The following is a 15,200-nucleotide window of genomic DNA, read 5'->3' as shown; positions in this document are numbered from 1 at the left end:
GTGTCCTTAGATAGATCCCTGTACTGGGCTCTGCACTCAGCAGGGAGTCTGCTTCTCCCTCTCCTTCTGCTTTACCCCCCATTTCTCTCTCTCTCATATAAGTGAAAAATAAAATCTTTTAAAAATAAATAAAAAAAGATATAATTCATAAAATGATGATTTTCATGGAGTTCAACTGGTCATTAACACATCACATGAAGTTACAAATGAAGTGGTATTAAAAGGGACCAACAAGAATACTGGGGAAAGTTATATCAGTTTGAACAACCTGCCAATTACTAAGATAGAAAGTTGTAATTAACATTATCATTATGCCAAGTCTTTGGATATCATAAAATACTCATTTATGGTGTATATTTTTGATTGTCAAAGGTTACCTTGGGTAGCTCTTCAATTTGATTGGCATCTAGATAAAGCTCCTCTAATGTCCGCTCAAAGTTAAAGACCTCCTTTGGCACCTGCTGAAGACTGCAGTGGGAGTAGTCTAAAACTGAGATGATTTCTTCTTCACCTCGGAAACATCGGCACGGCACCAGTCGGCCGATGATTTTCCGTTTGGTGGTCATCTCCAGGCACTGCACTAGAGAAAAAAACAGAAAAAAAAAAGCAACAAACCGTGCTTAATTGACTGAATTTGGAGGGCATTCCTGTAATATTAAAACCTTAGAAATTTAATTTTAGTATATGTTTTATAATTATATAATGTTTTCAAGTTTATATAGAACATGTACATGCATTACATCATTTAATACTTGAACAGCCCTGCAAGGTATGTGAGATAGGTTTTATTCCCATTTAACAAATAAAGAAATGGAATTCAGAGAGGTTAAGATATTTCCCATCATCACACAGTTTTGGAACGGCAGAATCTCCCCAGAATACAATCCTGACTCAGGATTATCATGCAATTACCATGCTTACTTGATACACAGAACTATAATGTTTTTTTTTAATTTTATACAAATTACATGGCAGAACAGAAATATCTAGAATTTGTTGGAAAAATTGTATTTTTTCCATTTCTGTAAAAATATTCAAGTTTCACTTCTAAGGTTTATGATGACCTCTTTTTGGCCTACAAATTCAATCCACTAATGAACATATATTTATTAAATAACCCCTATGTTCCAGGCACTGATCTAGTTACTGGGATAGAGTGATGAATTAAACAAAGTCCCTGTTTTCATGAAGCTTCTATTCTATTGGAGATACAGATTAGAGATGGATTGGTTTTTTGCTTCAGAATGAGAACCTATCTTTATGAATTGTTTGATTTTAATGGTAGAAAGCAACTTATGATCATGGTAGAAATTCCAATAATATCTTTCTCTAGGTTAAACTGACCAAATGCCATGAAATCTTGCACAGGCTTGTACCATGTCACTTACAACACTTCATTAAATCTATTGATTTTCATGTTATTCTTCTAGATGCTAAGTCTTTTGAGAGTAGGAACTATGTTTTATTTATTTTGCATTTGTCTTAAAGCTTGACATACAGTAAATATTTAATAACAAATGTAGAGTGAAATAAACAGATTTTTATGGAAGCATAAAAGACCCCCAAAATTCAAAGCAATCTTGAAGAAGAAAAGGAGAGCTGGAGGCATCACAATTCCAGACTTTAAGTTATATTACAGAGCTGTAAGGATCAAGACAATATGGTACTGACACAAAAACAGACCTATAGATCAATGGAACAGAATGGAAAACCCAGAAATAGACTCACACGATATGGTCAATTAATCTTCAACAAAGCAGGAAGAAAAATAGTCCCTTCAACAAATGGTATTGGGAAATTGTATGTCTTAATGCAAAAGAATGAAACTGGACCACTTTGTGAAATCATACATAAAAATATATTCAAAGTGGATGAAAGGCCTACGCCAGAGATAGGAAACCATTAAAATTCTAGAGGCGATTGGGTAGGGTATGTGCTATGGTGAGTGCTGTGAAGTTTGTAAACGTGGAGATTCACAGACCTATACCCCTGGGGGAAAAAAAAATATATATATATATATATATATATATGTTTATAAAAAATAAAATTATAAAAAAAAATTCTAGAGGCGAACACAAAGAGGAGGTAACCTCTTTGATGTTGGCAGTAGAAACTTCTTACTAGACACATCTCCAGAGGCAAGGGAAACAAAAGCAAAAATAAACTATTGGGTCTTCATCAAAATAAAAAGCTTCTGCAAAAGAAACAATCAACAAAACTAAAAGGCAGCCTACAGAATGGGAGAAGATATTTGTAAATGACATATATGAAAAAGGGCTAGTATCCAAAATCTATAAAGAATTTATAAAACTCAACACTCAAAAAACAAATATTACAGTTAAAAAATGGGCAGAAGACATAAATAGATATTTTTCCAAAGATATCCAGATATCTAATGGAAACATGAAAAGATGATAAACATTACTCATCATCAGGGAAATAAAAATCAAAACTACAATGAGATATCACCTCATACCAGCAAAATGCCTAAAATTAACAACACAGAAAACAACAGGTGTTGGAGAGGATGAGGAGAAAAGGGAACCCTCTTACACTATTGCTGGGAATGCAAACTGGTGGAGCCACTCCAGAAAACAGTATGGAGGTTCCTCAAAAAAGTTAGAAATAGAACTACCCTACAACCCACCAATTATACTATTATATATTTACCCAAAGGGTACAAAATATTAATTTGAAGGGATAAGTACACACCAATATTTATAGCAGCAGCATCAACAATAGCCAAATTATGGAATAAGCTCAAATGACTGATTAATCAATAAAGAAAATGTGGTGTGTATCTACAAAGTGGAATATTACTCAGCCATCAAAATGAATGAAACTTTGCCATTTGCAATGACATGGATGGAGCTACAGACTATTGTGTTAAGTGAAATAAGTCAGTCAGAGAAAGACAAATACCATATGACTTCACTCATATGTGGAAATTAAGAAATAAAACAAATGAGCATGGCAGAGCGGGGCGGGGAGGAGAGAGCTAACCAAGAAATAAACTCTTAACTATAGAGAACAAACCAAGGGTTGTTAGAAGAGAGGTGGGTGGGAAGATGAGTTAAATGGGTGATAGGTGTTAAGGAGGGCACCAGCTGTGATGAGCACTGGGTATAATATATAAGTATTGAATCACTAAATTCTATACCTGAAACTAATATTACACTGTATGTTATCTAACTGTAATTTAAATAAAAACTTGAAACTAAAAAGGAACAAACATACAAACAAAAAATGAATTCATGAATGAATAAATGAATATATTTAGGGCTCTCCTCCCTCCCTCCCAACCACCATCAGCTATTGACAATTTATTTGAAAAACTTGTCATTCTAAAAAAAGGTCACTACTTCTGTGAATGTCTTTCCAAGAAGAATGATTGGAGTCTTCCTCTGAGTTCCCAGAACACTAATCACATTGCTTCCCAATTACATGTCCTATTTTCCTCCGAGGTAAGTTCTTTGAAGAAAATATCTTGTCTTATTCATTTTTGAATTCGTAGACACGGTATAGTTTGCTGGCTACAGAGTAGTACTAAATGAGCATTAATTTGAAACGAGCTTTTTTGGTTAATTTATTTGACTTACCAACATAAGTTTATTACTAGAAAGTAGTGTTAGTTTATAAAAACAACATAGCATTTTTTTTTTTATATTGCTTAGGTTAAGTCAAATTTGGAAGGAAGGGAGTAGAAAATGTTTAAGAATTGTTGGAAATTCAGCCCAAACCTCCTTATCCTTTCTTTAACTTCCAAAATTAATAAAATGATATTTTGAGGACAGGTTCATGAGTCAGCACTTTCAGATGGTTATTTGCACTTGGCATTCTGTAGAAAGCCAACCAAAATCATTAAAAGAATAACCTTTCTTCTTCATTACTTTCTGTCTCTTGAACTCCTACACTTCACATTTCTAGGAGCCTGAATCCCAAGGCTTTTTAATGCTTATTTTAGTTGATCTTACTTGAAATCCCTGATTATGGGTTGGTGGTTTCTCAGTCTCTACCTGGGACCTGACATATATTAGGTAGCAAGTAAATGCATCTAGTAAATATCTGACATACTTAGGCACCTAGTAAATGTCTGTGGTAGTTATTACAGTTGTAAAGCTAAGTGATGATGGCTTAGCCATCATCATAGTGAGGATGAGCCACCCTATCCCTCCCCCTACCACCCAGCAACCCTCAGTTTGTTTCCTGAGATTAGAATCTCTTATGATTTGTCTTCCTTCCCAGGTCCCATCTTGTTTTATTTTTTCCCTCCCTAACCCCCATGACCCCCCACCCTGCCTTTCAAATTCCTCACATCAGGGAGAGCATATGATAATTGTCTTTCTCTGATTGACTTATTTCACTTATCACAATACCCTTTAGTTCCCAGGTTTTTAATTTGAGTCACTGGTAGTCACATCAACCACACAGCTATAATGTCATGTCCTGTCTGCCTCTCTGACCTACAGATGAATACACAATCGACTTCTGATGCCTGTGTTGCCCAGTGCCTATCACTCACCCTATTGTGTCAAACCATTTAACTATTTCTTTATACCTGTCTGTTGCCGCCACTGTAAATTTTTAAATATAAATTAAGAGGAAAAAGACTATCCAGGCTTGTACCTAAACCATTTGGTCAGAGGGTCCACTGTCCACTGAGACTTTTGGAGCTCCGTTTACTTAAGACTGTTTTCCATTTCATTGTCCCAAAACTTAGGCTCTTCTGGTCATCTTTTCTGTCCATTCTCTCATCCCCACAATGTACTGAAGTTTTCCCCTGGCCCAATTTCTCTCTTCTCTACTCCGTCTGAACTCAGAATATGTCTTATATCATGATCGACAATTCCACTGAGTTTGTCGTCTTCACCAAATGCTCCCTCATAGTCTCAACTGAAACTCGATTCACTTGTAGCCTTTAAAAGTGGAGCATGCTGACATTCTCATCCCATAAATACTTCAGGACTGAAAAGTGGAATCGTTATCCCCTTTGATCTTTAAAAACTATTATTTTTCTCTCCTGTAAAAGCTCTCTTCCTTTGATGGTCTCCTTATATAGTAACATCTTCCTCTCTCAGGCCATTCATTTACCATCTCTTTAACACTCTTCTGCACCCATTGATAAATTTTGTATCTCATTTCTGAACTATCTCAATCATAACTCCTTCTAATCTTGATTTATTCTCCCTACATTAATAACTTCCAATTTTAAAGCTTTTCTTTAATCTAAATTTCTAAATAAATTGATTATAATGCTACTCCTTAATTTTTCAATTACAGGTTTGTAGCATGTAATGTGGTGGTTTAACTTCCTGCTAACAAATTTCAACACACTTCTAATCAAGCAAAATATATAGAAAGCAATATTGCTTTAAGTTAGTAGTATTTATTTTATAAATAAGGAAATTCTTATTTCCTTATTTATAAAAATAAGAAAAAATAAGAAAAAATAAGGAAATTCTTAAAGAAACAAAAAAATGCACAAGAAATAAAATGTGATCAAATTATAGTACTACTATAGTCATATATATATATGACTACTACTACTACATATATACTACTATAGTCATATATATAGTCATATATAGTAGTATATAGTCATATGTGATAATTTGATCACATTTTATTTCTTATGCATTTTTTTGTTTCTTTAAGAATTTCCTTACCTTTTCTTTGCTTTATTTTTCTATGTACCTTTCATTTATTCAATTCTCTATTTCCTCTTGATATAGTCAAGTGAATATAATCTCTCATTTTACCCCTGGAATAATCCTTCAGGAACACTTGTATTTTCTTGTTCTTGTCTGTAATGTTTGTTTTTCTAGATCTGATATGTATCTGCTATCCTAAAATATCTCTTCACTATTATTCTGTGAATTTTCCATTTCTTTCTTGTGTTACATCTCCTATTTTCTGAGTCCCATGTCTTTTTCCTTCTGGGCTTACTGGAATAAAATATCCAAGGTGAAATACAAGATCTAGTAATTTATTGAGGAAGGATTTCTGATATGTGAATCTCTGAACATGATTTCATTTCACCCAAAACAAGTGAAAGTTTGACTGGCTATATATTTCCAGGTCAGAAATAATTTTCTTTCAGAAATTTGAAGACCTCTTTTTTTGTTGTTATTTTCTAGCTTTTAAAATTGTTGCCAGGAAATCCAATTCCATTACTATTCAAAATCCTTTGATTTTCCCTTCCACCTAAACATCTTAGAATTTTTATGTTGTCTTCAGTCTTTTGAAATTTCGGTAATGTGTTCTGATGGTTTTTTTTAATCTATTATACTGGGTACTTGAAAGACTCTTCCACTTTGGAACCCCTTATCTTTTAATCTTGTTAAATTTTCTGTCATTATTTAATTGGTAATTTTCTCCTCTTTGTTTTTATTTTCTCTTTCTCTGCAATCTCGATTAGTTGGATGTAGGAGCTATCACCTACTTTTATCCTGTAGTTTAATTATTTTTTTCTTTTGTAATTTCTGTGTCTTTGCCTTGTTTTTCTATTTGCTGGGAAATTTTTCTCAGCTTGATCTTCTAAATCCATCTTCTGTATCATCTTTTATCAGAGGCATATTTTTACTGCAAAAGTTACTTGTTTTTTCCTGAATATTACTTTTACATAGTATCTTGTTTGTATTTGAGGGTACCATGTCATTTGCATTTCTCTCAGAAGATATTAACTATAGGCTTTTTGTCTTTGTCTCCCTGCTCCTTGCATTATTTCTGAGTTCTATTTTCTGTGTTTCTTTTGATCTTTATCTTTCATAATAGTGGTTTTCCGCAAATATCTGGTGATCCCTGACTGTCCTTCGGAATTGAAGAGTGAAGCTCTCAAATGCTAATTGGAAGTTTTATATGCATGATAGGTTTCACCACAGGATGATCTGGCAGCAAGCCAAAGAATATTCTGGACTTCTGCCTGGGGCAAAGCTATGTAGCCATATATAGTGAGTATTTTGGTCAGTTTTCCTGTTTTTAGTACTAAGTATCTTCTGTTTCTTGCCTGGTACCTGTTGTCTCCCAGACTGTAAGGAGGTCTGTGCATTAACTGTTTTCATACCCCTTCATGTGTACTTTATATTATAGATAATAGTGTATTTTGTATGTAAATAATGTTATTAACTGTATCTTCCTTCTATTTCATCTCAAAATTTGTTGAAATTTCTTATTCCCTGATGCTTTCTCTTCTGTTTTCTCTGTCCATATGATTATGCATATTTTATTTTATTTATTTATTTTTAAAGACTTAATTGTTTGAGAGAGAGAGGGAGACAGTATGGCAGAAGAGACAGAGGGGGAGGAAGAGAAGCAGATTCTATTAAGTGTGGAGCCAGACACAGGGCTGGATCTCATGACTTTGAGATCATGACTTGAGCCAAAATCAAGAGCTGGATGCTTTATCGACTGAGCTACCCAGGTGCCCTGAGTATATGTACTTTAAAGTTCTTTTTAGTTTCATAGAATAATCTGGGTTGTAAGAATAAATTTATAAGGAAGGCAAGAGATTAACTTCCATGTTTAAAATAAAGTTCTATTTTAATCCTTTTCATACTTTTCCTTTCTTCCTACCCAATCTATTAGGAGCATTGGGCAGAGAACTACATCTTTCTTTCAGAACTGCTCTTTCTCTGGCTCTCCTGACATCATACTCTTCTGACAATTACTCTTCCACTTTGGCTCTTCCATTTCAGTCTTTTGAGAAGGTTCCATCTTCTCTAACTGAACACTGAGATTTATAATATTAGGTACACTCCTACATCCCACCCCCCTGCCCTGCCCCAGGCTTGTTGCCTTTCTAACTCTACACTCTCTCCCTTTACAATCTTCATTCACCCGACTTCATATAACTTTGATAATAGGTGGTTGTAAAATTTCTTTTAACTCTACTTAGATTTATTTCCCTCATCATTTCCACTTTATGTTTTAAGGGCATCTCAAACATAACATGACAAAATTGATGTGATGCTCTTCAAAGGTACAGAGCACATCATCATGGTCAAGAGCTTGGACTCTGGCTGTGTGTTTTATCCTTATGTTTAGTAATCCGCCAAATAAGAGAGTACATACAAAGCACTTAGAATTGTGTCTTCAGGTTTTAAGCATTCACTAAGGGTTAGCAATTACTGCTTTGTCCAAACCTCCTCCTCTTCCTGTCTTCTCAATCTCAGAGAACAGCAATCCCATTCACCCAGCTTCTCAAGATAGAAACCTTGGTATTGTTCTTGACTCCTCTAGTTCCCACACTCCACATCCCTAACAATCACCAAGTAACAACGATTAAATAGCCTGAATATTTCCTCAATCAAGCCTATTTTTCTTCATTTCAAGTGCCCAGCAACCTAGCTCAAAATATTATCTCTTGCATTCATACTTGTCTATTATTCTACCACAAGACAGCCGAAGTGACCTTATGTAACACAAATATTATGTCACCCTCTTGCTGCAAATACTTCAATGACTCGTTTCTGCTGCTTAGGCAAAGCCCAAAGTTTTTACTGTGGCATGCCAAGTATAATATATTCTTGTGGTCTGACTCCTACCGTCCACACTCACACTCAGCCCCCTTTGCAACCAGGCCAGGTAGGTACCACTTCTGATTGCTTTCTGTGTTCTTCACATTCATAATTTCCTTTGCATTTCTAAGACTAAATTTTCTTTTTTTACACAGGCCCCCGGAAACAAGACTGCCTCTATATAGGACAATTGCCCTTGCCTTAAAAAAAAATTACATTACAGGAAAATAGCCTCTCCCTATTCAATAAAGCAGGCTGAGTATGTTCCAACTATACACTGCAATTCTCTTTGATTACATTTCAATAACATACTCAGTATCAATCTTGTTCACTAGATTGAAAGCTCTGTGAAGACAGGGACCATGACTAGCCTAAACAACAATGTATATTTCCAGTCACTTGTCTAGTATCTGGCTTAGAGTACTTTAAAAATATTAACAAGTAATGAATATAGGAGCTAAACATAATTATAATGACTTCTGTTTGTACATATTTTTGAAAATTTCAAACCAATTTATAATCTATTACCTTAGTTTTCATAAGACGTAAGTATCATATATCGTTTTCCGTATTTTAATAGTGGACTACAGTTTAGTGAGTCTGTGATATATGTACAGTCACACACAATAATTAGTAGACCTGAAATTGGATCTCATATCTCCTTACTCCAAAGCCATTGATTGTTTTTCTCCTTTAGCAGACTGTGTATTACATTAACAGTCATGTATATAGATTAGCATATGAGAACTTACAGAGCCATGAATTTGCCAGCAGTTCTATCACACACATACATACACAAACTCACACATGCAGGCATGCACACTTGCACGTACTTGACAGTGATTTACCCAAAAAATAGTTCATAGGTGCAAAATGGAACAAAGAGTAGCAGTGAGGGAAATATCTAGCAATCAATTTTAAAGACTTCCTTGAACGTCAAAGGGATAAAAATATAGTAAGATAGAATGGAGAAAGTGTTTCAGGAATTGAGTAGAGCACAAAACACAAGAAAGCACGTGTATGTTACATACATGATATACAGAAGCACACATAGGCTTTTCTCTGAAACCTGACCAGTGCCCAGTGTACCACAGAGGGTGTGTAGCTTCACATCCAGTGTTTAAACTTTGACTCAGAAGCAATCTGACTTCTTGTGTTAACATAGATCCTTAGTACACATCCAAAAAGTAATTCTTAGATTTTCAGTTTTTCAAAGGGATTTAAAAGGTGAGAGGAAAATAGGTAAAGAGGTATTCATCTCTTTCTGTTAAAGCCCTACCAGTAAATTCATTGAAATATAAGAGATTCTCAGGGCACTGCATAGATTCTCCTCTCTCCCGAATCACATATGTATGTGTGTGTCTGTGTGTGTGTATATATATTCTAAATTGATCATTGAATTGATCTAAATCAATCTAAATTGAATAGCTATTTTTTCTGTACCACAGTATGCAGTCAATAACCTCCCTTTCAACACTCTCCCAGAGCCAAATCCATTTTTACATTAGGGCTTGCTAACCTGGACTAAGCTAGGTGAATAACAAAAAGATTCGTCTTGCTACATTCTTCAAATCCTTTTCTATTGATTAAATCAAAGATAATTTTTACCACTTGAGAATTATGCCTGCGGTAGTTGACTCAAACAATATGTGTATCAAAATACATGAATTTCAATACCTTTGTGTTCCCTAGGATTTTAGACCCATGTTTGTCCATGTTATCCTTACCTAATATCCCATACCTAGAAAGATAAAAGGACAAAAGAAGTCCAATCTTTCCAAGATTTTTGATAAATACTCTGGCTGTTCTCATTCATTGGCACAGACTTAGATTTCTGAAATGACAAATGTTTCTAATTTATTTGCTGAGAAACCCTTTGCTTCACCAAGTGTGCCACCAGGGATATGGAAACCTGCCAAGGTCTCTCCATGTCCTACTTCAAGAAACATCTTTAAAACCATTATATAACCTCAAGTGTGCCTCTAAAACCCCCTTATCCAGACAACACACATGGCGACTCTAGGACTCTAAGTGGAATATCTGAGGCTTCTTTCTTTGTTTTCTGACTGTTGAAATAATTATATTTCAAAAATACTCAGATTTCATGGGTTTGTTTTCATTTTATCATTATAATATCTGAAAGCCTGCAACTGTTACACATGGTTTGATTTGCTATCAATATAAGGAATCCAGTTTATCCTCATGATGATCAATGGACTGCTATTTGGACAAACCCCCTTCTGGTCTTTAATGCTGATATTATCATACCAGCAATCAAAACACACAGAAATCAAGAAGGAAAGCATGATGCCTGGTACCAAGAAGGAGCTTATTAAATATTTCTAAGTTCTGCTTTTAGACAAGTTATTTATTTTAAGAACAAATGCTCAAATGCTTAAAATGTTCCCTTCTCTCTCTGCACATTGTTCCCAAGAATTTTCATCTACTGACTTCAAAGAGACTTCAAAGGGTTTCTATGAATGATTTCTAATATAAACCTTTATCTTGGATGTAGTTCCTAACTGCTTAATGATCTACCAATCTTTAACTAACACTCAACTTGTCTAAGGCAGAATTTGGAAATACTTATTAAACTCCTACTCTGTACCAGACAGTGCTCCCTTTCTTGATTTCTTGTTTTGATTAATTGTGTTTTCATTCTCTCAGTTTTGTATCTTCAAATCATCTTTAATTTCTCCTTTCTTTTCTTCTGTATTAAACATTTTACATGTTCACCTTCCTTCCTTTACCATGCACTCAATCTAGTTCAGATCCTTGCCCTCTCCTAGGAGTATTACTGAAAGTAATACTGCACGAAAGTACAGTATTTCCAGATATCTTTCTTCTACAATCATTTATTCAACAAATACTTATTAAATGTCGGCAATGTGCTAGGTACTGGCCTATATGCTAGGAAATAACAGTGAGTAAAAGAATTCTGGTCACTGATCTAATGAATTCACTGGATTATGAGGGAGATGAATATTAAATAAAAAGTTTTTCAAATAAATCTGTAATTGCACATTATGATAATTGCTATACAAGAAAACATTAGTGCTTTATCACTTTATGTATTGACACTTACATTAAATATACTGATTAATGGGGCATCTGGGTGGCTCAGTGGGTTAAAGCCTCTGCCTTCTGCTCAGGTCATGATCCCAGAGTCCTGGGATGGAGCCCCACATCCGGCTCTCTGCTCAGCGGGAAGCCTGCTTCCTCCTCTCTCTCTCTGCCTGCCTCTCTGCTTACTTGTGATCTCTGTCTGTCAAATAAATAAATAAAAATCTTTAAAAAAAAATATCCTGATTAATTTTCTAAAAGGTATGTCCATTCCCCTGTTCTAGAAGCCTCACTGCATCTACATTTTCAACAGCAATATTTCCCAGCCCATGTTCCTGGGCTGTATTTTCCTCCAGGAAATAAGCAGTGTGCATTAGCATATTAAGGGCTCAGAGGGATCTTGTGATAAAGAATTATGTTTATCTTTGTTCAAACCAGTGTTTCCTAAACAACTTTTTAAAAAAATTAAAAAGTTAAAAATTTTATCACTATAATTAGGATTTAGTATTCTGAATCAAACATTTTAGGAAAGGCTAGTCTACAAGATTATTTAGCTTGACATTCAAGCTGTTTTCAACCCAACTTTTCAGCTCTTTCACTTTGACAAGCGTGTTTTTCCAATTCTATGCTCTAGCTTACACCACTCCCAATACTGAATGTTCCTTATCCATTTTCTTCATCTAAACTCATCCAACCAATCTATGGTAACACCTTTATTTCTTTATAAATCATGTTGAATGATTTTATTTGTTGGCTATCATAATTTGTTTGCAGATCTTAAAACGTCATAGTACCAGATATAACAAAAATCTGTTAATTGGAACTTCTTGGAATAATAAATGGAATATTTTATTTTACTCTTTATTTCCTTGCCTACTAGTCACAGTGTGTGCTGTTAGAAAAACATTCACAGAATTTGAGTTCGGATCACATGGGAAATCAAATTTTTCTTTATAAAGTCTTCTCTAGCTGTTATACACTATAAATAAGGCTGCTTTCCTTGGCTTTCTTCTCCTTACCATTTATATTGTCATCTTAACACTAACTACCCTAAAAAAACATGACCTAAGGATTAGAGAAGCGATCTGGAAAAAAAATCTGTTGAGAGAAGTTTTGTAATAAGTGATGGCCTATAGAAGCTTATTCAAAATTTCTCTTTATTGTATCACATAGATGAATAAAAATATTTTACTACTTCTATCCGTTTCTGTCCACATATCCTGTATTAGAATTTTTATCTATTGATTTACTTAAATATGTAAATATAACTATAGAAGACAGTAAAAAGCAAACTTCAGCATTAGATTAAAAATAGCTCAAGTTCAGGGAAAAGTTCTAATTCTTTAAAAAACTGTTTAGTTATATTTCTTAAAGAATGTTGCTTTCAGGCCAAGTTGTGAACCTCAGCCAAGATTAGTATAAAAAAACAAATTTCTTAGCATTAGGACACTCTCAAAGATTTAACTTTCTTAAGGTGATAAACTAAAATAATCAGTTTCTAGGAATAGCATCTGAAGACTTGTTTATATAGAGATACAGAGTAAGAGAATAGAATGGAAATAGTCATACATAAGCTATTGATTACTAGAAAGTTAGGTTCAGTTGGAACCTTAGTCTAATCATTTATCTCACCCTTGAAGAAATTATTCAGATGATGGTTTTATACCTTAATATCTCCTGAATTATTTTTATACTGTTGTATAAGAGAATGGTTTATGTTCTTAATGATGACTGAGTTATTAAGAAAAGATCTGTTATTCAGCATGATTTACTGGACAGCCAGAGATATGTATAATGCATTTAGATGTAGTTTAATTAAATATTTTACTTAATGAAAATCTGGGTATATGATCAGCAATATTTATTTTTGTAAAGAATCAACTTATGTGAAACCCTTCACATCCTCTTGAGTAAAAGCTTTAGTAGGAGCTAGTAAGAAAGTATTTTCCATGGAGTTGTCTTGTCTCAGGGATTCCTTGTCTTTTGTGATGGTTACACAATGTCAATATGGTGCCCTTCGCAAGACATGATAAAAGACCTAGACTTTTGATCTGATATAAGCAGATGGAAGACAGCATTTTTAAATAGTATTTCATGCTGCTTTATACTCATTCTTCAATCATAACTATAGATAACTTCTAATATTATCTATCTTTATTGATATTTTAATTAATGCTAATGATGGTTATACTTGTGCCTTCAGGACAGAGAAAATGCTGCAATTCTGAAACTCAGCTAAATAAACAGGGCTTGTAATGATAATCTTTTAATCAATTAAGTTGCTTTGGGTATAAATCTAGGCAGTTACATTATAATTAGAAAGATTTTAAGAGAGTCATGAAACGTATAAGCCTACTTGATGTCACCCTAAGGCTGAAAAAAGAGTTAATATAAAAGAAAAATTAATTTAAGAAGCTTTCTGCAAGGAAGTTAAAGACATGTGATAATGCGCTCAGAGATTTAATAATTGTTAAATGAAATGTTCATGAAAGTTAACATGGCAGAATCAGACTCATTTTAAAATGGAACTACTTTGTTATGATTCTGAGATGTTTTTCATTGTCAGCCTATGATACGAGATTAAAAGTGCAATTTCACACAACAAATTAAAACATCTTGAGTATTTAAGTACTTACCTTTATTCATGTAAGTAATAAATACTATATATGTGATTTTTGCTGTTTATATTCTTACTGAATTAAATTATTTTAAAAATGGTGAAAGGCAACATGATTTGAGAAAATTAAGAAAATAAAATCAGGAGCAAAGTTCTGCAAAGAGAATTAGGGAAGGCTTTCAAAAGTTAAGAGAGCTCTTGGAATGAAAGAGCCTACCTAAATTATGGGGTCCTTTTGGTAGACAGAGTGTATTTCACAAAGATCACAGTGCTATCAGAGTAAACATTTTAAAAATTCAAATCTAAACACATGTAAAATTCTTAACAGTCCCTCTGCTACATTCACTATCAATCCTGTATGGCTGAGTCCAGAATATACAAGCCTCTGCCAAAACTACACAGTCTCCTTCCAAACCACACTCACGCCTTATGTTCCATGCTTCTGTGCCTTTGTATTTCCTGTTCTCTTGACCTCTCTTTTTAGGTAATTTCTTCCTTATCATTTTCAACTATACTCAGGGATTATCCTTGTAGAAAAATTTTCCTCTGCTATCCCTGTTATAAATGAATTGTATCCTCCTAAAATTCACATGTTGAAGTTCTAACCTTAAGCATCTCAGAATTTGAAAATAAGGTTGCTGCAGGTATAATTAGTTCAGATGAATTCACACCAGAGTAGGTTAGGACCATACTCTAATATGACTGGTATTCTTATAAAAAGAAGACCATGTGAAGAGAGAGATGCACACAGAGAAAAGAGGTGAAGGTACATGGAGAAGACAACCATCTATAAGCCAAGGAGACAGTTCTGGAACAGATCCATCCCTAACAGGCTTCCAAAGGAATCAACACTGACAAGACTTGATTTAGTATTTCTAACCTCCAGAATTATGAGACAAATTTCTTTTGTTTGAGCCATTTAGTTTGTGGTCTTTGTTAAAGGAGCCCTAGCAAAATAATACAACCCTGTTCTTTGCTTTCTGCTCTAAAGTTAGGTGGTTCTT

The 15,200-nt window shown here is 34.1% G+C and overlaps 1 protein-coding gene across 6 annotated transcripts in view; it reads right to left on the bottom strand.

Annotated features, from left to right (window-relative positions):
• The window catches only part of LRRC7 (leucine rich repeat containing 7), a 547,026-nt gene that overhangs the window by 332,591 nt on the left and 199,235 nt on the right, over nucleotides 1-15,200 (bottom strand). For all 6 annotated transcript variants that reach the window (XM_032870085.1, XM_032870083.1, XM_032870080.1 and 3 more), the window contains exon 3: nucleotides 378-580. In XM_032870085.1, coding sequence (XP_032725976.1) covers nucleotides 378-580 — 203 coding nt within the window. The remainder of the gene's footprint in view (nucleotides 1-377; nucleotides 581-15,200) is intronic.

Source organism: Lontra canadensis, unplaced genomic scaffold, assembly GCF_010015895.1.
Source record: "Lontra canadensis isolate GAN:19392208 unplaced genomic scaffold, GSC_riverotter_1.0 scaffold40, whole genome shotgun sequence".
In the NCBI taxonomy this organism is placed as follows: domain Eukaryota; kingdom Metazoa; phylum Chordata; class Mammalia; order Carnivora; family Mustelidae; genus Lontra; species Lontra canadensis.
The sequence above is the reverse complement of the archived record's forward strand: the minus strand, read 5'-3'. Positions and strand labels throughout refer to the sequence as shown.